General features: G+C 39.4%; 1 protein-coding gene across 50 annotated transcripts in view; it reads left to right on the top strand.

The window, feature by feature from the left end:
* The window catches only part of trdn (triadin), a 462,709-nt gene that overhangs the window by 128,991 nt on the left and 308,099 nt on the right, over positions 1-25,619 (top strand). For 49 of the 50 annotated variants that reach the window (XM_087980725.1, XM_087980732.1, XM_087980853.1 and 46 more), the window contains 3 exons: positions 10,071-10,142; positions 12,501-12,809; positions 14,398-14,457. In XM_087980725.1, the coding sequence (XP_087836851.1) occupies positions 10,071-10,142; positions 12,501-12,809; positions 14,398-14,457 (441 nt within the window). The remainder of the gene's footprint in view (positions 1-10,070; positions 10,143-12,500; positions 12,810-14,397; positions 14,458-25,619) is intronic. The other variant, XM_087980794.1, reaches the window with a different exon arrangement.

A 25,619-nucleotide genomic window follows, 5' to 3' on the forward strand; every position in this document is an offset into this window, starting at 1 on the left:
TGCTTTGGACTGTTGATGACATCTTCCATCACTTTACTAATGATCCAAAGTAAACTGATGGGGTGATCATTGGCTGCATTGGATTTGTCCTGCCTTTTGTGTACAGGACGTACTTGGGCAATTTTCCACTTTGGAAATGTGTTGCTGGAAAAGCGCAGCAGGTCAGGCAGCATCTAGGGAACAGGAGAATCAACGTTTCGGGCATTAGCCCTTCTTCAGGAAAGGGCTAATGCCCAAAACGTCGATTCTCCTGTTCCCTAGATGCTGCCTGACCTGCTGCGCTTTTCCAGCAACACATTTCCATCTCTGATCTCCAGCATCTGCAGACCTCACTTTCTCCTCAATTTTCCACTTTGTTCAGGGAGCAGCAAGTTCTGGAGCACAAGTCTTCAGTACTTTTGGCGCAATGCCTCCAACCACTTCTTGATACCACATGGAGTGAATCAAATTGGCGGAAGATTAGTATCTGTAATGCTGCAGGCCAATGGAGGAGACCAAGACGGACCATCTACTTGGATCTTCTGGCTGAAGATTGCAACAAAAGTTTTGGCCTTTAAATGTATGAACAATTGTGAATTCTAGGGAACATATTATATATGTGAAGCAAATGTCAAAATAAATTTTCTTCAACAGCTACTCTGGTTTCCCTGACAGCTACTTTTTTGATTTCTGGGGCTACTCTTTGGTTTACCAAAGGATCCTTTCTCAGTCTCACTAATTCTTACATTAGGTGATGCAGCCATGTCGCAGCATGATCTTTGAATTTGTATTGACACATCGGGTATATATGTCACAGAAGCTGAATTATAAGAATTCAACAATACAATCAATAATCATTACTTCTCCATTAAACTTAAAGCCACAACACATGAGGAGAACATTAATTCTCTAGAGTCCACCGTATTCAAATTGGAAACTTTCCGAGGCAGGATCTCTAGTTGAACAGAAGTCCTACCTGAAGCCAATTAAATAATGTTAAATGGCTGGAGCATCCATTGAAGCCACAAAGGCCTTGTTTCCAAAACAGTGTAACAACAATCTCCCACCCGTAAAGACAATTCCATTATGAAAAAGGAAATAGTCACAGCTCCATCACTTGACATCTTAGATTATTTCCTTTTATGACTTTTTCCTATTAGGATTGTAATGTCCGCAGGTCATGCCTGGTTTAGCCAACACTACTCTTGGCTCCTGACCCACATTTAAACCTGACAGTGGGGTTCAGAAGCCCATATGCCTGTTGCTTTATTCCAAAATAATCTTCCATTATCCTGAGCCTATGACCCACAGTTCCAGACTGTCTAATGCAAACAGTCCTTCAGAATCTACACATCATCAAAACCTTTCTTTAAAATAAACTTTTAGTGAGATCCTTCGACCTTCTAAATACTCGAAGATGCCCATTCCATTTAATTTCTTTTACTGAGGACAGCTGACCCTTTGTAGGGATCAGTCTAGTGAGCTTTTAATCTGCCTCCTGTAAAACAAGTCTATCCATCCTCAAGTATCAGATGAAACTATACACTATACTGCAGGTGTGGTCTTATTAAATCCTGTATAATTGTAGCAAGGTTTCCTTTCTCTCATTATTAAAGTTATCGCCCTAGTGGAGGTGAAGGCCTAGTGGTATTATCACTGGCTGTTAATCCAGAGTTACAGGTAATGTTCTGGAGATCTGGTTTCAAAACCTGCTCGGGAGGATGATGGCATTTGAAATCGGTACAGATACAGAATTAAGAGTTTATTGATGACCATGAAGGCATTGCCGATTGTCAGGAAAATCCACCTGGTTCACTAACGTCCTTCAGGGAAAGATGCTGTTGACCTTGCCTAGTCAGACATATGTGTGACTCCAGAACCACAGCAATGTGGTTGACTCTTAACTTCCTTTTGGGCAATTAGGGATGGGACATAAATGCCAGTCCAGTCAGTAATGTCCTCATCCAATGTCGAATAAAAAAAATTGCTTCTCAATCACTTGCTGCCTCTGCATGTTAACTTTGTGATTTATATTCCTTTGAATATCAATACTTGCTTGACTCTTTAAAAAAAAAACTTCTGATTGTACATTCTTCCTCCCTTCCTCACAATATGTTCCCTCTACTAGCTTCTTGCCCCTTCATTTATTGGTTTATATCCATTTCCAGTCTCTTCACAGCTTACTTTGCCTGCAGCTAACTTGATCCCCTTCTCTACGTCAATGATGTGGATTGTAAAAAGCTGAAGTATTCCACTGTAAATGACCTGCTTATTCCTACTTTTTTTTTCTGTTAACTAACCCCAATCCATTTGTGTAAATTATATCTGATATAGGCATAGTTTTGTTAACAACTTGTGTGGTATTTCTGTACCTCGTGACAATCCAAATATAAAACATCCAGATGGTTTTCCTTATCTATCCTGCTCAATTAATCTAACCTGATTTCCCTTTCATAAACATTGTTTAGGCTTTGCCTAACGTCATTTTAATCTTCCAAATCCTTTGTTACCGCACCATAATAATTAATTCCTCTGGTCCTGCTTCCACCAGATTCTAGCATTTTTTCCAATTAATAATGAGAGGCTACCTGGCCTATTCTGCCTTATTATCCTCTTCCCTTATTTCTTGAAAGGCAGATCATGTCTACTATGTTCCAATCCAGTAACAGTTTCATAATCTAGGAAATTCCAGAAGTTCATGATTAACGCAATCACTGTCTCTGTAGCCATCTCATTTAAAACCTAACATATCAGCCAGTCCAAGGGATATATTTCCATTAACTTCCCCAGTGTTTTATCTTTCACAATTTCTGTTTAAGTTCCTCACTTGAATTAGATCCTTGACTTGCTATTTTTCATGTATATTCTGAAGACAACTATAAATACACTTTTCCTGTAATAATTCTCCAGCTTCTCCCTGAAAAGGACCCAAATACATTTTCACAAATCTTATTCTTTTTCATGACTCAATGAAAGGTTTTATTGGGTTACAGATGGAAAAATGTGTAATATATGTCCTATGTTTGCTTATAAAAGTTGCGGCCTCATTAAGAATAAATTCGGCTCTTTTGGTTTGTTGTTATTTAGATAAGATAGTGTATGAGTTGAGCTAAAGAATCTGCAATCTGTGTAGAATTCAGCTTGACAATAAAAGGTACCAAAGCTAGAATATGGTCATATACAGATAAAATTCTTATTATAGAAACTTGTTGACAACTATATGATATAACAACATAGCATCCCTATTCTTTGGTAACAGGCCATTTGGCCCATCAAGTCCACACCAACCCTCCGAAGAGCATGCCACCCAGACCCACTCACCCTACCTCTGCCCTTCCCTTGGCTAATCCACCTAACCTACACATCCGCTGGGTGCTATGGGCAACTTAGCAAAGTCAATCCACCTAAACTGCATATCTTTGGACTGTTGGAGGAAACCAGAGCACCCAGACATGGGGAAAATGTGCAAACTCCACACAGATAGTTGCCCAAGACTGGAATTGAATCCAGGTCCCTGGTGCTGCGAGGCAGCAGTGATAACCACTAAGCCTCCATGCTGCCCTTTCAGAAGGAAATTAAATAAGAATAGTTCCTGCCATTGAGAAATTGCATTTGACATAATTATGTCAAAATGTCACTGTGTAAAATATATAACTATCCATGTTTACTAAGTGTGTTAAAGCTGAGAACATAGAGCATTATCTGTTACTTGTTATTTGTTACCTCCTACAGAACAGCAAAATACCCAGGTTGAATGAGAATTGCTTGAAGAAACATAAGTTCAAAGTTTTCATTTTCTGGATAAGTTTAACATTGTCCAAGTTAGATAAACAATCAAGGTAAACTTATTTTATCTCTCCATCATTGGAGAGCTGTTGTTTAATCCTTCATTTGGATCCATTTGGAAAATGGTTATTTAATAGATTGGAAGCTTCTCTTCAACACTGCTTATGAAGAGTTTATCAGCTTTATTATGCAGTATACAATCTCAGAATACTGTACTCAAGTCGGTTTGTCTAGTGGCAATGCTATTATTTCAGCTGCCTGTGCAAACTCCACTGAAGGATTTGAGCACCTTATCTTTGCTGTTATTCTATTTCAGTGAGAGGCTACCATCTCATTAAAGTTACTGTTCATCATAAAAGAAGTTAAACTGTGGCCTCTGCCTTGCACAGTAGTTTGTTAAAATTCCCATAGCATTATTTGAATGAGAAGCAATGGTCCTGGAAGACATTCATTCCTCAGGCAAAAATAAATTAATTGCTAATTTTGTTGTTGCTTTTGCCATTTTTCCATGCCCAAAATAGCAGCCAATTTTGTGTAAATAATAGCAATTACTGACTATCAACTTTATTTTATGTGAGATATAGTGAACTATTGCTGAAAGATCTCATAAGGTACCATACACTTCAAATCTTTCTTAATTATCAAAGTCCGACAACACCAAGCTGTGATATATGATACACTGTCACTGTCGATGTAAATTATATGTGATAGATGAGATGCATAATTTGTTATTGAATGGCATAGAAGAAAAGTCAGCAACTGATGATGTTTCTGTGAATAAATCATAATGCCCAAAATTGTGCAGTGGTGCAGCAGCTGATACATAATATCAAATCTCCTTGAAACTTTTTCGACTCTGCTGCTGTAACTTCAACTGAAATTTGGTAGAAAGCCAATTTAGGTATGTTAAAGTTATTTAAATCAAATCAGCAATGTGAAAAATCCTGAGAAAATGTACTCCTATAATGCCAACCTGGGGACTACGAAGATAAAGGTCTTTTAGATGTACAGGCATACAAGCTATGAGCAGCAGTAGGCCATTTGTCTAATAGAGTCTGCTCTGCCATTCAGTTCAACTATGGCTAATCTGATTGTGGCATCAAATCCACATTTCTACTTACCTCTGTTAACCTTTGATTTCCTTGTATCTTAACTATCTTCATGTCTGTCTTTCTGTGTCTTCATGTTTGTGACTCTCTTTGTCTCTTGCTATCTCTCTCTATATCCATATATCCACCCATCTATCAAATATTCAATAACTGCTTTCTGGAGAAGAGAGTTCTAAAGGCTAATGAACTCAGAAAGAAAATATTTCACCCCATCCGTGTCCTTCAAGGCACCCAACAGTGGATTATTGTCTCTAGTCCTTGTGATTGCAGGTCTTCACCCAGCAGCTCAAAGATTAAGGAGACAATTTCCAGGACATCCTGAGGTGCTTCCTACATTGCCGGTCGATCAGTTGAAGGCAGTAGCAGTACCTCTCATAGATTCTGTTTCTGGTTCATACTCATTATCATCATGGTTTTGGTTGCCCAAATCATGCGATTCTACAGGCTGGTCATTGTGTGTGTGTTGGTGTTCTGGTTTCATTCTGCACTGGGGCCTCCTGAGCTATCCAGAATAAGGGTGGGGTTGTTCTGTGTCATGAACTGCAACGCTATCTGTGAAAACCGTGCATTGATTTATCTATGGCCCTGATATGCACCTGTCCTGCCCTCATCTCTCTCACTGGCCACAAAAGAGAACTCCTCTGGCAATACAGCCATGTGCATTGAAACATTGCACATTGGCTGGTTAATTAAACCATGTCAATGCATCTACTCAGACAAGATGATGAGGCTTCCTTTTCAGGGAGTTAGTTCTAGTCTTGCCTTTTCATCATAAATATGCCATCCACACCTGATCTGGCATAATCATCTGCATGGGAAGATGGACACTGCAGTGCTGGTGACTATTGCCTTTCATCACCTGGGCCACTTAAGGCTTGCAATTCTGTCCCTTCCTTGTGGCACAGAATGGCTTTACCTGAATCTAAGATATCATGAAATGCTGAAGGGCCCACAAAATACTGTGGCTCCAGACCTTGTTGAGATCTCACTGGTGTGCGATGCCCACCTAGTTCTGGAGCAATGTTGCTTTAATGGGAGATGAGCATAGTTCTCATTTGACTTGACTTATGTTTAATAGGCTGTCTCTTCAGTCAGCCAAAATGTCTAAGTGTTAATTCCTTTCATCTGAAAAAAGCTTTCTCTCACTGGATGTCCAAGTCTCTCTCTATTGCTCTTTCTATCTCTTTATCTCTCTATCTCTCTGTTATGTGAACATATATATTTCTCGACTGGGGACAGCTTAATTGGGAAGAAGCACTGAAACTCCAGCAAGTGGTCCTTTCAATGAAAGACAAATGCATGCAAAAGGCAGCCTGACTCCTGCATTCATAAAGGTCTACATGCCTGTTAATGCCCAATCAAGTTTCCCCACCCATTTAAAAATTTAAAGGAATAATAAATTTTTCATTTATTTATCAACAATTTGCTTGACACTAACTGAGATATATCAACATAAAAGTTCACTCATTTGTTGTGTAACAGTATCATATATATTATGGTAATAAGTAGACTATGTCATCAGCAACATCATAACACATACAGTTGACAGATTTTAATTATTTTATATATATTGTACAATTATGACACTAAGCACGTTTGACTTTCATTCTGTTTGTAATATTACAAGCTGCTTTACTTGGACAAGAGTGTCCAGGGTTTCCAAAGGCTCTGTCTCTTATAAAAAGTGTTTTACTTAATAAAATATGTTAATGTTCACTGATCTGAATATAGAGAGTTAATCTTACTGCAAACATTTGAACAGGTAAGATTTGACCCTCCCTGGTATGTTTCACATAAAGACAGCAACTTCATGTCTTTGCATATGTTTCAATGGCAAATATTTTGGTGAGATGCTGTACTTGGATATGAACCTTATGTTTTCCGCATTAACCTGGTTGCCAGAAGCTGCCTGAGATTTACTACTTAATAACAGAGTATTGCTAGTCTCCCTGTTATTCAACCACATAATCTGTGCTGTGAAAACTTTTGTAAAAGCAAATGCAGAATTTATTGTTTTTGAGTTCTCCATTTAACTACAAATGCACATCTAAAAGAAACTCCACATACAGAGATTCCACAATTTAGAAAAAAGATTTTCTTGACAGGGAAGCCTTGGGACATGTATCTTGAACCTTGCAGTTTTCATTCTTTGTCCATGGCTTTTAAAAATCCCAACAGGATTGATTTTCTTTGTAAATATGTCTGTAAGCTTTGTTGTAAAGAAGCTTTTAATCATGCAAACAGAATGAAAGTCAAGTGTGCGTAGTGTCTGCAGGGAAATGCATTTTATTATACCCATTTAGTAAATTGCTGTCATAATTGTACACTCAATATAAAATAATTAGAATCTGTCAACTGTATAATATCTAGATAAAATATAATTAAATGGTGAAAGGTTTTGGTTTTTTTAAAACATTTTTTTCCTCTCTGTTTCTCCTGAAAAAGCTGCTGGTCCCTTCTTCACAGCTGCTCAGTCCCTTTACCTAAGTGGCCATCCTTTATGTCTGGAAAAAAGGTTAACAGGTTAAAGCAGACATCATAAACAAGCCTTGGCTGTCTCTACAGTCTGCTCACATTTCATCAGTGAGCATTCAAGAGCAATGTGGAACAGAATTCTGACTGATGTTTCCTTGCCTGACCAAGGATCTCCACAGGCGAAAGTGAGGACTGCAGCTGCTGGAGATTAGAGTCGAGTGTGTGGTTCTGGAAAAGCACAGCAGGTCAGGCAGCATCCAAGGAACAGGAAAATCAGTGTTTCAGGCAAAAGCTCTTCATCATTCCTGATGAAGGGCTTTTGCCCGAAACGTCGATTCTCGTGCTCCTCGGATGCTGCCTGACCTGCTGTGCTTTTCCAGCACCACACTCTTGACCAGGATCTCCAAAGCTTATTGTCAAAACACTCATGCCATATTGATTGAAATCAATTTAGACAGCAAAGCACGGAAGCAAAGGTGGAATTTGATGCCCCTTCTGGGCACATTCAGGGATGTGGTGAGCCTTCTGATCAGGCAAGAAAGTGAGGGATGGAGATCCACACTGTCCTCTCATCTCCTCTGAATGCTTAAGCCAACCAGAGATCAAATATGAGGCATCTGGAAATGTTGAGCATGGCAACAGTCTGTGTGGGAAGGTACTTGTTCACAGATATGCTAATCCAATCAAGGGATTTCTGGGGTCCCACAGAAAGCCTGTCCCCTTCCAATTTGATTCTCATCCTCACTAATGACCCCTTGTTATGACTCTCATCATGCTCGCACTGGGATCCATTGTAGTGAGCCTGCAATAATGTAGTGATTACTGCATTCAGCCAGCATTTTTCAGGGTGGAATTTCTGCCCTTGTCGGTGCTTAATCAGGTGGGAGATCAGACAAGTAAGCAAATGGTTGGGATGTAGAAGTGTTCCAGAGAAACATGACATGGGGCTCCCATTGGGTCTTCAACCAGTAAGCAAGATGCCCACTGGCCCCTGTGTAGGAGTCAACTGGTTTATGCAACTCACTTAGATGCCAAAGGCTACATTGACTGACCAAGGCATTGAGGGTAGTTAATGAAATCATTTCATGACCAATATGATAAGCGAGCTACCTATTCACAAACTTTTGCCATTATTTCTCGAACTGATTATCAGAAATATAGAAGAGTAATTTTTCCTTCCTGTACAAATTTTTTCCTTCTGTTGGAATATCTGACTTTTATCTCTACTTTTCCTTGAGGGGCCAACTAAGATTCAAAAGAACCATTTGTAAGATTGTGTTCTTGGTTTCTACATTCCACATTCCAGTGTGCTCTTGTACCAGCCTAGAATAATGCAAGGCTCAAAGATTATTTCAACGAAATATTCAATATGAACAAATTTTGATCAAGATTATTAATTCATTTTGTAAGTCTTGGTCATGTGGGCATTCTGAAGTGACATTAAATAAAGCAGATAAGGAGAAAACATATGGTTTATCTCATTTGGTTCCAGGAATGAGGAATTTCAGTTGCAATGGTAGATTGGAAAAGCTGGAATGGTTCTCTATGAAGAAGGTGTGAAAGAAAATGTTCTCATTTGTGAAAGGACCGGGTATGGGTAGATGCAGGTTTAAAGTAACTAGTAATAGAAGCAAAAAATTAACATGAGCAACAGCTTTTTCACACAGTGAGTGGATAAGGCCTGGAATGCACTGTCTGAGAGTATAGGAGAGGCAGCTGCAATTGTAACATTCAAAAGGGAATTAGATGGTCATTTGAAAAAGGAGGATGTGCAGGTTTATTGGCAGAGGCAGAAGAATGGCATTACCAGTGATGCTCATTGGGAAAGTCTATGCATGATGGGCTGAGTGGCCTCCTGTACTGTCACCATTCTGTGATCTTGGAGGTTTAACCTGATGTTAATTGCCTCCAACACAACGTAACCACACTATGTGCTGTCAGCTGATGAAAAGGCTATACTTATCTGAAACTCTCTGTCCATATGTTCAGTTGAGATATTAGTGCATTAATGTTTTAAATATAAGTAAATTGAATAGATTAGATCCCCTATTAAAATAGTGGGCAATAGGATTTCATATAAATTAGTTATCATACTGATATCATAGCATCCTTTCATCCTTTAAGTAGATCAGGTGATGTCCATTGGGTGCAAAGTGCACATATTACTTCACCAGGACATGTTCAGAGGGCAGTGAACTTCCCATGATTCATGTTTTCTTATGATTTTATCCTCCTCACAAATTGTATTGGTAGTTGTCCAATTAACACATTAAAATGTACTTAAAAGCAAAAGGAAATGTAGAAATTGGCTAAACCAATATTTTTTGTTATTTCTATGTTTCAATTATAGAAAAATTATGTACAGAATAACAGTTTTTGAAATAAATGTCTTCCCTTCTCTGTCTTTTCAGCTACACCACTAGGTAAGAAATGTATTTTGATTCATTTGTTCATTTTGTTGCAATTCTGACTAAATTGATATATAAAAACACAACACAATATTTTATTCTGTACTTTGGGGATATTTTATTTGCTACCCTTTCAAACACTATCTTTGTATTTATGGTGAAATTATGTCATGTTTTGGCAAAAATATATTTTGTCTTCCGTGCTTCCCATAGTTTATTTTCCTCAAGAATAGATTTTGTTTCATGAAATCCCTTGCCTCTGCCTTTGGTTGCTTTACTCTTGCTTTCTTGACATCTATGCTTTAACTCACAGAAACTAAAAAACAAAAACCTGAAAGGAAGATAAAAGCAAAGGAAGAAACAAAACAAAAAGCTCCATCAAAAGGTAAGTACAGCTCATAGCCAGCAGAGGCACTTTGGTAAAAAATTGATGCTCTTGAAGTCAGAACAAAGAAACACCAATTTTATCACCAATTACTTTTAATAGAAAAGTTCCTTAAAAATAACTGCATGTCACTGATCAAAATGTGACTCCATCTGTTAGATGAAAATGCTTTTACATTGCAGTTGCTCGTCTCCACCTGGTAGTTGGCATTTGGGTTCCAGACAGGAAATGTAATATTCCTACAAAGGAAAAGTCCTTAATGCATTCTTTGTTGATAGTTACAAACTAAATTATATAATTTCCAGGATCAGATGAAATGTATACTCGGCAAGTTGAGTGAGGCAAGTGAGGAAATAACAGGAACGTTGGCAATAATTTTCAATTCCTCTCTGGCCACTGGTGAAGTGCTAGAGGACTGGAGGACAGCCAATGTGGTACTGTATTCCAAGAAGAGTGCAAGAGATAAACCAGGAAGCTACACCCTAGCCAGTCAGTCTAATGTTAGTGGTGGGGAAACTATTGGAAGAAATTCTGAGAGACAGAATTAATCTGCACTTTGGGGTACAGGGATTAATCAAGAATGCTCAGCATGATTTTGTTAAGGCAAGGTAACGTATGAGAACTTAGATTAGATTCCCTACAGTGTGGAAACAGGCCCTTCAACCCAACAAGTCCACACTGACCCTCCAAAGAGTAATCCACTCCCCTCTGACTAATGCACCCAACAACTACAGACAATTTATCATGGCCAATTCACCTAACCTACACACCTTTGGAATGTTGGAGGAAACCCACACAGACACGGGGAGAATGTGCAAACTCCACACAGACAGTCAGCCAAGGCTGGAATGGAATCTGGGACCCTGACGCTGTGAGGCACAGTGGTAACCACTGAGCCACCATGGACTACAAGGACACGACTGAATTCTTTGAAGAGGCAGCCAGGTGTATAGGTGAGGGCAATGTAAACTTGTGTACTTGGATTACAGTAAGGCTTTGATAGGGTGCTACGTGGACGACTAATAATGAAAGTAAGAGCCCATGGGATACAAGGAAATTTGTCAAATTGCATCTAGAATTGGCTGAGTAGAAGGAAGCAGAGGGTGATGGTAGAGGAATGTTTTTGTGACTGGGAGATTGTGTCCAATGGGGTTCCACAGGGATCAGTATTGAGGCCTTTGCTGTTTGTAGCACATATGAACCACTTAGATTTCAGCATAGGAGAGTTGATCAGTAAGTTTGTGATGATATAAAAGTTTGTGGGGTGGTACGTAGTTAAGTGGATAGCTTCAGATTACAGGAGGATATTAACGTGCTGGTCAGATGGGCTGATCTGTGGCAAATGGAATTCAATCCAAATAAGTGCAAAGTGATGCACTTGGGCAGGACTGACAACTCAAGGGATAAACACTGAATAGCAGGACCCTGAGAAGCACTGAGTATCGGAGGGATCTTGGTGTGCAGGTCCACTGGTCCCTTGAGAGAGCAGGACAGATACATAACAAGTACAGGTAACGCTGGAACTGTAGAAAACATTGGTTAGGTCACAGTTGAAGTGTTATAGGATCAACACAGGATGTGATAGCACTGAGAGGGTGCAGAGGCAATGTATCAGGATATTGCCTGGGCTGTACAGGTTTAGTTATGAAGAGGGATCGGATTCACTGGTGTTGTTTTCATTGGAGCGGGGGGAATGGGGTAGTGGAGAGGGAGAGAGGGAAGAGATGAGGACAGACGCAATTGAGGAGTATGAGGAGTATCGACCAGGTAGACACATAGATTAAGGTAAAGAGCAAGAGTTTTATAGGGGATGTGAAGAAAATAAAAATCACCCAGAGTGTGCTGAGAATCTAGATCTCACTGACTGAAAGAGTGGCAGAGGCAGAGCCTATGTAATACTTAAGAAATATTTCGATTCATGTTTGTGATGCCAAAGCAGACAAGGCTTGAGTCAAGTGCTGGAAAATAGTATTGGAACAGTTAAGTTATTGTTTTTGACCAATGCAAACTTGATGGGCAGAAGGGCATTTTTCTATGCTGTCGATCTCTATGTCTCTAATTTGTGTCAATGATAGCACTCTCGCCTCTGAGTCATAAGAATGTGGGTTCATGACAGGCTCCAGAGACCTGTTTGATTCTCCATTCAGTGCTCCTCACATGTGACTTATCAAGTTTACACTAAGCTTTTGAAGTTTACCTTTACTTATATGGAAGTAAATAGAACTGTCTGGTCATCACCATTTGAAGACTATTTCTATAATTTCCCTAATACACATACTGGCATATTATTTCTTTGGAAAATAGATTGACTTAAAAGAGAAAAATCACCTCAATAGAAACTTCTGTTTTCTCCTGTAGATAAAAAAGTGAAAGTACACAAACGTGAAGAAAAGGTGAAGCTCAAAGCATTGAAAAAAATGACATTGGAAAAAAAGGTGGAGAAAGTAAAGAAAGTGGAAAAAAAACCGAGCAAAGAGGAAAAAATAAAGCCTAAGCTCCAAGTGAAGGAGAAGGCAACAAAACGTGAGAAACCTAAAGATGAAACAGATAAAAGAGGTAAAAAGAGAGACATGAAGGAGCCTGTGGAATTGAAGAGTGAGAAAATAGACAAAAAAAAGGAAAAAGTGAAAGAAACTAAAGAAAGCAAGCCAAAACCAAAGGATAAAGGTGAAAAGACAAATATTGACAAAAAAGATGTTAGCAATAAAAGTAAGGCATCTGAGAGACATCAAAAGAAAAAAACATGTGGCATAAAGACAATTTTATAAGTGACAACTGTAAGGGAAAAATTAATTGAAGCCTCTAATGTCTTTATTTTGAATAGCAAAGTAAGGTACAATTACTGAAATCATACTTATCTTTTCACAATATTCATATTGAAACCATAATCAATGATAGGGACAGATAAAGAATGTGTTCTCTCTCCACTTGGATCTTCATGTCATATTTCACATCACTTTTTTGTCTCATTTGTGACTCAGATGCCTGAAAGACAAAGTGAATTAATATGCTTGGAAGGCAGTCTCTTTATGACTTTTTGTGTGTCTGTCCTGAACAGCATTTACAGTACAATTCTGTAGCTAGCATCTTTTTATGTGGTTTATTGATTCAAAATATCATAAACCAAGAAGGATGCAAAATACTCTTTTGAGCACATATTGGCATCTTGTCTATTTAACCAGCATGAAATCCATTCAATGATACCAATAATAATCACCCTAATTACTTAAGGAAAAGCAGGCAAGCTCATATACTGCATTATCTTTGCCAGGAGAGGTCTATCATTTTCACCCTAACAATTTTAACTGTGGAGAAGATGATTTTACTAACTGCTTGCTAATTAGATTTTTAAAAGTCACGATTATTATCAATTACTTTAACTCATAAATTTTATGCATAGCAAATCTTCAATTTAATGCTTCAAATCTTTGTAGTACCGTCAGTCACTCTGCATTTTCTCATACTTAAAAAGACATTCAGGTGAAAAAAACATTGTAACCTCTCTGAACAATAACTAATAAAATGTTCAAATACACTTACTTATCTACAATTCCAAGAAGTTTGGAATGTAGAACTCTCCTGATTATTCTGGAGCCAAGTATCGAAATGACTCTTAAGCACACTAAGTCTCATCATATAGACCTCCTCAGATGCCATTACCACATTGTAGATAAGAAAAATGATGCATTTCTAAAACAAAATCAGACTAAATTTTTTGAAAATACAAATTTGTTTGACTCTTTTAAAAATTGCTTTCACACATTTTTGCAACAATTGACTTGCTTGATCCAATTTGCAAGTAAGCATAAAAATAAGAATGTAAACATAAATTAACCTTTCAAGCTGTGTTTACATTTCTTCATTTTCCCTTTACCAATTCTAAGAATAACCTGAATAGACTGTTCTTCAGTTCTGAAGTTTTAAAAAATTATATGTTATACATTACATAAAATTTTAAAAATTGGTGCATGTTAGACTGATTTTTTTTAATGCAAATATATTTAATACAAAATTATATTCAGTTTAAAAGATGTGCAAGAAGGAAGTACAAGCACACTATAGTTTCTAACATAATCTAAAGCATAATTGTTTTGTTTATTCAGTGGTAATTGGTAGAGATCTTGGAACAATTTGTACTGTTCTCTGTTACAACTTAAACTGATGAAAGCAATCCCACCAATCCCACTTATAGCTATCGCTATGTTCTTTGTACGTTGTCTTCATTGCTGTTTTTTTTTCCCTTCTGCTCTGCCAGATCAGTATCAGTTCTGTCGCTATGTGATTGACATGTACACTCATGGGGATTTTTATCCAGGTACATTTACGATCCTTATAAGAATTCTTTAACCAAATCTGACTTCACTCCCTTTGTTTCATTTGGCAAACAATGCCATTGCTTCATTTAATAGACTCTGATATTTGAGATTGTGATTAGTTTTGTAGAGAGTATCAACAAGTATTTACAAAGCTGAATTCAAATTGCCCTGAGGATCTGACCATAATGTTTTTATTTGAAAGATAAAAATTATGCTAGATATGCTAGCCTGCAGCAATTGCTATTTCCAATGTTAAAATAACTCCCTACAGACAGACCTTCCCCATAAAAGTACATCATAAATGCTTATAGTAAGTTTTTTTTCAACTAAACACTAGAGGAGTCCAAATGTTTCAGGTAAGAGTTGGTACATTTAAATTAAAAGCTTATATTGTTAGATTGCACATGTTTTGGTTTTAATTAAAAAAACAAACTTCAGCATGGCAGAAAGTTGGATGCTCTTTTATTTTGGCTGTTTTCTTCTGAACAATTGAATCCAAAGGCATTTTTGACATTCAGTTCATTGTTTGTCACTCATTTAACTATCACCATGAATGCAAAGCTGGATACAGAAGGAAAGAGAATATTGTTCTGTTCTGCTCTGTCACTTGTATTTATTAGAAATATGAAGGTGTTAATTATATTCTGCAGCGCAAAGGCAAATATTGTACCATAATATTTGCACTAGAAATTGTATTCCACAGAAAAACTGGTTGGCATAATTAAGGAGCTCCAAATGATGAGACAGTTGTCTTATTTAATTTTTTATTGCAACGGTATGGTAGAACAGAAAAATGTTTTATGTTTTTCCAAAAGTACACTTTTAGTTTTCCGATCTATGGAATAATAACCATGTTGGTATTGAAAATATCAGTTATACACTTAGTTTAAATCTGCATCTGAAAACAATGAGCACATGTTTTGTTATTTCCTGAAATGAAGTGTGAACAACAAAGTTAGCTGTTCACTGCCTTTGCCATGTCACGTTCTGTTCCATACATGCACTGCAGATTTTACTGAGCTCTGAATATGTTATTACTATTTTTATTTGTTGGAAAAACAATACAGGATGATTAGTTTCCGAACGGGGTTGGGGAAATGAAAGATGGATTCACGGATGAGATATTGTCTACGGCTGGCAGCAGATATAAAGGAGGTTCTGAATTATGGACTCCTCCTGTAATGTTTGCATGTAATTTTGAACACAGTTGTGAATATCCATATAGACAGTAAATTCATACACATTTGTGTCAGAATAACAAAAAAAGTTTTTAGTCCCATGACTTTCAGGTTTAGTTATTTAGCATTTATTTATATTCAACATTCAGAAATATCTGAATTGTAAGGTAAATTAATATTAATTGTTGTGCACTTATGCTGATGAACAGCAGATACAGAGGCCTATAGTGTATATACAAATATACATCTTGTCAATTGAATCTTTCCACATGCTGCTGTTCTCCAAATGCTCTTTTTGAATTTCTAAATTTCTTTAAAATGGTTGCAAGAATATTTGAACAGGAATTAACTGACAGTTTGCGTTTGGACTTCAAAGTGAACTTTGTTGCTCTGCAGTTTATCCATTGCATATAAGTATTTAACATTTTCCCAATATCTGAGAGCCACATATAGACTAAGAAATATAATTAGTATGAGGTGAAAAGAAATTTATCTATGATAAGTAGAGGTGCAGAGGTTAATTTTATTCTGTCCACCCTGTTGGAATGGAGCAGGCTACACAATAAACAATTGGAGCTGGGTAAGGAAGTGGTTGCACAGCATTTCAAATATGTTCTCTCCTCAGATACCTTAAATGACCAGATATAGCTCCAGGCAGGCAGGGTCTTGTGTGCAGAAGACAAGGCCTGGTGATCTAATTTTAAAGTTAAAGCACAGGATGTTTTATTTTTTGTCATGCCAAACTTATAAGCTAAATCTGGCAGTTTTGTGACCAGCGGTGGCAAAAGCTACCGTTGTTTTCAGTTTTTTGTAAGTACACTTTATGGGCAAGCAGGAGCAATCGTTTTATTCGAGGCCTCACAAGGAACTTTAGGTGCACCCAACTCTTCCTGTTCTGTTGGTTTCCATCACCAGAAGTTCTTTGGAGAAGCCCATCATGACACTAACTTTGCACAGATACAATTGGGGACCTCTTCTCCAATTGCCTGCTCCCACCAGTTGGCTCTTGCATCAGTGCTGAGCAGAAGAGACTATAGATGAAAGGATATGAAGGGCTGAAGTTAAAATGACCCTAATCTCAGGCCAAGGATCCCATTGGATTTTCCAACCTACTTTATTTATGCAGTCTCCAAATGGTGCTGAAGTTAAAATTGAGTCTGAACTGAATGAGTGGGAAGTAATTCTGTTTTTAGAAGGGTGGGGATGCTTTTCTAAAGCTGGTGCTGAGCAAGGATGATCTGTACTTTATAACTGGTACTGAATTGAGAGTTCAGAAATCATGTTTCATGCTTTGTGGAAGCTTATTTCTCTAATATCTTCCGTGCTGTTATATACATAAATTAATTCCTTACCAAATGTTTAGTAATTTCTAAACACCTCTTAATGACTACAATGACCTTGCTACTGTTATTTATTTGAACTTTTCTATATCCACAGAATCTCTTTCTAAAAACGATAAGCCCTGTAATTAGCTTCAGCTATCAATAAAGTTTGAATATGAACATGATTTGATGCTTGTTTGATTTATTTACTTTAAATCACTAAAATAATCACTTTCTCTAAATGTTATAGCTCTCACACAACAATCTGATGATTAAAACATATTACCTTGTGTAACTGCTGTGTCTGTACTGTTCAAATCATGTTCATATGATACATGATAATTTGTTCTGTTGCATGTTTTCCTTTATCTGTGTGTCGTGTTGATTAAAAGTTTATTAATTAATTTACATGAACTAATCTTTTGAAATCTAGTCTTTTAAGCTATGCACTGTCTTTGTCTTTTGCAACTTAGTTTTGAAATGTAACTCAACTAGCCCATAATTTGACTTAATTCAGAATAATACAGGTATAATACAGACCTGCCATTTGCAGAGAAGTGTTCCTGAAGAATGTTATAGTTGATGATTTTCATGAACAATGAAAATAGTTGACTGCACAAATGCATGTTGCAGTTGACTGCACTACTGCAAAGGACAAAGATGATATGACTAGGAGATTGAGAAATCTAATTTGATGGGGGGGGGGGGGAGTTGAGGATTTGGGAGGGAGACGATTGAGTGTCCTTTAAACTTACATTACTTGAGATGATTGTAGCTTGCATAAGCTCATAGATTCCTGGTAGGAGATTCTCTTTCGTCTAGTTAATCTATTCATTTTCTTCTTCAATTTTGATGGGTGGTGAGGCAATTAATTATGCATTATCTGGGCTTCAAATATTTATCAGATACTGAAGATAATCAAATACAGATGCTAGTAACATAGTACAAAGCACAATGCAAAGCAAGTTTGAGAAAATCTGATAAGCAAGGACTGTTGTGCCTGACAGCTTGTTAAGTTAAAGCATCTTTATCATAGATATATTCTGAAATGTTTATTTTCAAATAGTTTAAAAAAAAACATTTAGAAATTATTGATTTTTGGTCACAGCTGCATTTTCTGCAAACTGTGCAACACATTTGCACTAATAAATATGTGTCCATTAATATTTATTATAAATAACCAAACATTTTGCAAATGTTTAAGTCAATCAAAACAAGGGGAAAATATCTTCTATTTTTCATCTTCCTAGGGGTCATTCAGTTGCAATACACCTGGTTTACTGCCAAAAATAATTAACCCGACAGTCAACTTTTACAAAGATAGTGAGCAAATGATTGCAAATGCAAGTATGGTTGGGGGGGGGGGAGGGGAGAGGAGAGAAGAGAGAGAAAGAAATGCAAAATTTGCCTAAGGGTTCATTCTAATTTAGTTCTTGTTGCGGTTGGAGTGATAATCTAGTCCAGGAGCATCAAAGCTCTCTAGACAATTAGGTGCAGTAGATATCTTGATTTATCTTGCAGGCCAATAGCATTTTAACTTGACACTGACAGCAAACTGACACACCCAATTAAGAATTGGTTAAGTTACTCAAATCTGCTATCCTACTAAGAAGATTTTCCCTGCCACATAGTATCTTATGTGAATAACTGGTGAGGATGAACAAGACTGATACCTTTTCAGTTCCCTGACTGATTTATGTATAATCCCTGGAAAGTACAGACTTGACTTGTGAGACTGACCCAGGCCCAATCACAGAATGGAAGGCCACAGATCCTGATTGCATCAAATACCTGACTAATCCTCAGACAAAGATCAGATAATACTTTTAGCTGATTATTGGTGGAATAGCCTGGCAGATCTTTGCTAAGGATGGCTTCATTTAGACTTTCAGACGTGGCTATTCAACTGAAGGACATTCAATGTGTTGGTTTCGTAAGCTGGTGACATATGCTGCATGTGTCACAAATATAGTACAGTGACATGCTTACACCCTTGACTGTTTAATGCTGCTAAGCATGAAAAGTTGCTTGGCTTTTTGTCTGCACTGAAAGGCAAGGCAAGGCAGTTATGCTGTAAGTGTTTAATGAAGTGCAAAGTGACAGACTGCTAAGAGCTCAGAGATGGGTCCAGTGCAGATGAATATGGTGGATCTGTGCCTCTGCATGCTCAATAAATCAGCAGGGGCATTGCATTGCACGTTTTCATTGAACTCCAGTGTGCAGGAGGGAAATGGTGAAGCGTCTTCTGGGTTAATCTGAGACTGACCATGATGTGCTGAGGCTGGTGTTTTATCAAGGTCAACTTCCACAGATTGGAGGTGCACTATCTATGGAATGTACCCTGAGATGTTGGGGAATGATAGGCACCGTGGAGGCCTGGGGTACACTCCGGAGAGCTGCAGCCATCATCTAACCACCGGACCTGGAAATCAGGAAGTGGCTTGCACAGTTTCTTCCTGATACCTGGGAGAATCACTGGCAGCTAAACAGGTCATTGTGCTTACCAGCACTTAACAATCTGAATGTGCAAGCACATTGTTGTACTACATCAATGTCAAACTTGCATCATGCGCCAGCAGCTCCTGCAGAATGTGCACTGCATGTTCTTCAACTGAACAGCCATGTCAGAAAGTATGTATAGAAATGAGGCATGATTAGCTCATGCTGAGATATCAATTTATGCAGATTGGGTTCTTGCTACTTTTGTGTGAGATTCTCATGCAGACATTAAACCTTAAGAGGAAACCAGATTTTCTTCTTGGCATCAAGAAATTCATTTGTTTCATTCTTGCTGAATTCTCTCAGGCTAATGAGACCTGGGTAATGATCTGAGGAAATGAGTTTGATCATACCAGTGTAGATTGTGGAATTTAGACTTTTAATTTCAGACTTTTTAACAAGTCAATGATGGCAATGAAACTATTGACAATTGTTGTAAAAACCCACCTGGTTCAAAATGCCCTTTAGCGGCCTTGTCCGGCCTACATGTGACTCCAAACCCAAAACATTGTGCCCTCTGAAATGGGTAGCAACCCATTAAAATGTCTCGAGAAATGAATGAAACCGGAAGGCAGAAGCAACAAGAGCAAACTCACCCCCATCGTCCCTGCATAACATCTAGGGCAAGTGCCGAAACTGAGAGAACTGTCACACAGTCTAGTCACACTACAGCATGGCATAATCATAGTCCCCAAATCATACCTTACAGTAGCCTAGACACTACCATCACCATCCCCCTGTCCTACCAGCAGGTCAGGCTCAGCAGAGTTGGGGGCACTGTGGCACCAAGGCATCAAGTCAAACATGGGCAAGCAAAGCTTCTTTTTTTTTCCATGTCCCAATTTTGGTTGAAACTTCAGTACTTTTCCATGTTCAACATCACTTGGAAAAAGCACTGGGGGCTGGCAAGGCTGCAGAATGTACTGGATGGTGGTCTTCAATGTCCATCAACAAAAGGCCCCTGCAACACCATGACTGATTGAACTGGTTGAGTCCTAAAGGATGAAGCTGGGAGAGTAGGTCTATGACAGGTCATGAGGGATCCAACATGAGGGAAAAAAACATACTTGACCTCATCTTCATCAGTTTGTCAGCTGCAGATGCTTCTGTCCATGGCAGTGTTGCAAAGAGTGACTACCACACAGTCCTTTTAGAGACTAAGTCCCGCCTTCACAGTCAGGATACTTGTTGTGTGGCATTGCCACTGTACTATATGGGATGCATTTAGAACAGATCATTTTTCAAAATGTGCATCCATGAGGCATTGAGGGCCATCACCTTCAGCAGAACTATATTCAAACACAATTTGCAACCTCATGGCCTGGCACAATCCCCTATGTTAATATTATCATCAAGTCAGGTGATCTATCCTGGTTCAATGAAGATGCCAGGACCAGCTCCAAGAATACCTCAAGTGAGGTGTCAACCTGCTGAAGGTACAAATCAGAGTGGCTTGTGTGTCAAACAATAGGGTAAAGCAATTCAACATCTAATGGATCAGCTCTGCAGTCCAGCCACATCCAGTCATAAAATGGCAGTGGACCATTAAGCAAGTGTACCCATATGATTCTAACTCACTGGAGGAAGGGACTCCACAAATATTCCCAACCTCACTGTTGGGGGAGCTTAGCACATCAGTACAAAAGGTAGAGCAACAATCTTCAGTCAGAGGACTGAATGGATGATCCAACTAGGCTTCCTCCAAAGTTCTGTAACATCACAGTGGCCAGATTTCACTGCACATGATATCAAGGAATGGCTGAAAATGCTGGATGATGCAAAGAATAGGAGTCCTGATAATATTCTAGCAATAATATTAAGGTCTTGTGCTCCAGAACTTGCTGCACCCCGAGCCAGGCTGTTCCAGTATAACCACAACACTGACATCAACCTGACAATGTGAAAAATAACCAAGGTATGTCCAGAATACAAAGATCAGGACAGATCTAATTCAGTCAATTACTGCCCCATCAGTCTACTCTTGATCATCAGTAAAGTGATGGAGGGGGCCATTAAGCAGGATGTGCAAAGGAAGAACATGCTCAGTTTGTGTTCCGCAAGAACAACTCAGCTCCTGACCTCATTATAGCCTCAGTTCAAACATGAACAAAAAAGCTGAACAATAGAGGTGAGGTGAGAGTGACTGCCTTTGACATCAAGGTCATATTCGGCCAAGTTTTGAAAAGAACATCAGAAAAGTTGGAATCAATTGGATTCTGGAGGAACGCTTTCCTGTTTGGAGTTCTATCTGGCACAAACAAAGATGGTTATGGTGTTTGGAAATAAATCATATTAGCTTGGGACATCTCTGCAGGCGTTCCACAGTATAGTGTCCTAGGCCTAGTCATCCTTAGTTCCTTCGTCAGTTACTTTGTCTCCATCAAAAAGTGAGATTTCTTTTGCAATCATCAACAATATTCAGTAACACTTGCAACTCCTCAGAGCCTGATGCAGTCCATGCACATATGCAGCAAGACTTGGTCAACCATGAGGCTTGAGCTGACAGGTAGCAAGTAACATTCATGTTGCACAAGTGCTGGATAGTGGCCATTTCCAATGAAACAAAGTCTAACCATTGCACCTTGACATTCAATGTCATGATCACCACTGAATCTCACACTATCAACATCTGGAGATTAGCATTGACCAGAAATGAACTGGATAAGCAATATACAGATGATTTTCAAAAGACCAGCGTAGAGCCATGGCATAATGCAATGAGCAACTCACCTCCTGACTCTCCAAAGCCTGTAAACCACCTACAAGATACAAGTCAGAATATTATGGTATGTTCCCTATTTATCTGAATGAGTGCAGCTATAAAAAAAACTCAAGAAGCTTGACATTTAGGACAAAGAAGTTTGTTTGATTGTGGATTGGCACCTTATCCACAAATATTCAATCCCTCCACCTCTGATACTCTGTAGCATCAGTGTGTCCCATCTAAAAAATGCAGTGCAAAAATTCACCAAACGTTCTTAGAAAAGCACCTTCCAAATCAAGAGCCAATAGCATCTAGAAGAACTAGAGCAGCAGATACCATGAGAACACCAGCACCTGCAAGTTCCCCTCCAAGGAACTCACCATCCAATTCCCAGTTCCTTTATTGCCACTGGTTCAAAATCCTGGAATTCCCTCCCTAACAACATCCTAGGTCTACCTACAGCACATGGACTGCAGCGGTTCAATAAATCAGCTAATCACCACCCTCTCAAGGGCATTCAGGAATGAGCAATAAAGGCTGGTCAGCCAGCAAATCCTACATCCCCTGAATGAAATTTTAGAAGTTAAGTCATCAGACACATGATCAACATTCCATATCTCCTAATCCATAAACTTTAATTCAAAAAGTAGTTGTTGAATTTAGGGCCTTCCAGTATGACTCTGTGTTTCATTGTGCTGTTGATTTATTCACAGATTAGACTGTCACGTGTAAATGAAACACAGACATACAGCTTAATGAATGTACTTAGAAAAGCATCTGATTTCAAACTAAATAAATCATGAAAATATCGTAGTTGATTTTAATGAAAATGGTACAATATTAATTAATGCTCTAGGTGGTATATTATTTGATGTTTTTGGTGATTATAGTGTCAGTTCTTGTTTGATGTTCATAAAGTAAGGCAGTCTTGGTAGAATCCTTTTGTTTATAGTTAACCACAGAGTAGGGGTGAATTTTCAGCCTTCTGATAAAGTGCATGGTTCTAAATATTTGAATTTCAGTAGCATTCTGTTAAAGGATACAAATTCTGGATACTTTAGTGGATTAACTGAAAGAAATTATGCTGATGTGTTTTTATACTACAGAAGTCTGTTTTAAAAGTTGAATAATTTGGATAATTTCCAACTGCTGTGGTGCTGGAAAAACACAACTAATCAGGCAGCATCCAAGTAGCAGGAGAATCGACGTTTCAGACATAGGCCCTTCATCAGGAATGAGTGTATGCCCAAAACATCGATTCTCTTGCTCCTCGGATGCTGCCTTACTGGCTGTGCTTTTCCAGCACCATATTCTTTGACTCTGATCTCCAGCATCAGCAGTCCTCATTTTCTCCTCATTTCCAATTGCTGTCCAGTGGCTTCACATCTCAAAAACAAGTAGCAGACAGTAGAACGTGAATGGGGCTATGAGGAGAGGTTTGGGATGCAGGTAAATGTTGAGGATGGAGGAACTCTCAGCCACTCTGGTATGTAAGGACCATCTCATGCAAGTTTCAGGTGGGACACAACAGCCTGCAGCACTTCTGTTTATTTTAGCCAAGAGGCTGGTTAAATAGCCTTGCAGGAGGATTTGCTAGTGCTGCAGGAGGAGATTAACCAAATTCAGCAGGGGCAGGGGACACAGTGTGTTAGTTTGATAATGAGACAGCATAACTTAGAAAAGGAACCAAAGCAGAGAAAGTTCAGCCATGTGGTGTCTCATAGAAGTAAGGCAAGGCTGGATGGCCTCTGCTTTAGTGCCAAGAGTATTAGAGTTAAGACAGATGATATGGATTTAGATTGACACATGGAACTATGGTAAAAACAATGACTGCAGATGCTGGAAACCAGATTCTGGATTAGGGGTGCTGGAAGAGCAAAGCAGTTCAGGCAGCATCCGAGGAGCAGTAAAATCGACGTTTCGGGCAAAAGCCCTTCATCAGGAATAAAGGCAGAGAGCCTTAAGGGTGGAGAGATAAGCTAGAGGAGGGTGGGGGTGGGGAGAAAGTAGCATAGAGTACAATAGGTGAATGGGGGAGGGGATGAAGGTGATAGGTCAGGGGCGGGGGGAGGGTGGAGTGGATAGGTGGAAAAGAAGATACGGAGGTAGGACAAGTCATGGGGACAGTGCTGAGCTGGAAGTTTGGAACTAGAGTGAGGTGGGGAAAGGGGAAATGAGGAAACTGTTGAAGTCCACATTGATGCCCTGGGGTTGAAGTGTTCCGAGGCGGAAGATGAGGTGTTCTTTCTCCAGGCGTCTGGTGGTGAGGGAGCGGTGGTAAAGGAGGCCCAGGACCTCCATGTCCTCAGCAGAGTGGGAGGGGGAGTTGAAATGTTGGACCACAGGGCGGTGTTGATTGCTGCGGGTGTCCCGGAGATGTTCCCTAAAGCGCTCTGCTAGGAGGTGTCCAATCTCCCCAATGTAGAGGAGACCGCATCGGGAGCAATGGATACAATAAATGATATTAGTGGATGTGCAGGTAAAACTTTGATGGATGTGAAAGGCTCCTTTAGGGCCTTGGATGGAGATGAGGGAGGAGGTGTGGGTGCAGGTTTTGCAGTTCCTGCGGTGGCAGGCGAAGGTGCCAGGATGGGAGGGTGGGTTGTAGGGGGGCGTGGACCTGACCAGGTAGTCACGGAGGGAATGGTCTTTGCGGAAGGCGGAAAGGATGGGGAGGAAAATATATCCCTGGTGGTGGGGTCTGTTTGGAGGTGGCGGAAATGTCAGCAGATGATTTGGTTTATGAGAAGGTTGGTAGGGTGGGAGGTAAGCACCAGGGGCGTTCTGTCCTTGTTACGGTTGGAGGGGTGGGGTCTGAGTGCGGAGGTGTGGAATGTGGACGAGATGCGTTGGAGGGCATCTTTAACCACGTGGGAAGGGAAATTGCGGTCTCTAAAAAAGGAGGCCATCTGGTGTGTTCTGTGGTGGAACTGGTCCTCTTGGGAGCAGATACGGTGGAGGCGGAGAAATTTGGAATATGGGATGGCTTTTTTACAGGAGGTAGGGTGGGAAGCGGTGTAATCCAGGGAGCTGTGGGAGTCGGTGGGTTTGTAAAAAATGTCAGTGTCAAGTCGGTCGTCATTAATGGAGATGGAGAGGTCCAGGAAAGGGAGGGAGGTGTCAGAGATGGTTCAGGTAAATTTAAGGTCAGGGTGGAATGTGTTGGTGAAGTTGATGAATTGCTCAATCTCCTCGCGGGAACACGAGGTGGCGCCAATGCAGTCATCAATGTAGCAGAGGAAGAGGTGGGGAGTGGTGCTGGTGTAATTACGGAAGAATGACTGTTCTACGTAGCCAACAAAGAGACAGGCATAGCTGGGGCCATATATGTGCCCATGGCTACCCCTTTGTTTTGGCGGAAGTGGGAGGATTTGAAGGAGAAATTGTTAAGGGTGAGGACCAGTTCGGCCAAACGAATGAGAGTGTCGGTGGAAGGGTACTGTTGGGGACGTCAAGAA

The sequence above is a fragment of the Chiloscyllium plagiosum genome, unplaced genomic scaffold (assembly GCF_037043375.1).
Source record: "Chiloscyllium plagiosum isolate Xiang-an unplaced genomic scaffold, Cpla_swu_hap1 HiC_scaffold_3, whole genome shotgun sequence".
Lineage (NCBI taxonomy): Eukaryota > Metazoa > Chordata > Chondrichthyes > Orectolobiformes > Hemiscylliidae > Chiloscyllium > Chiloscyllium plagiosum.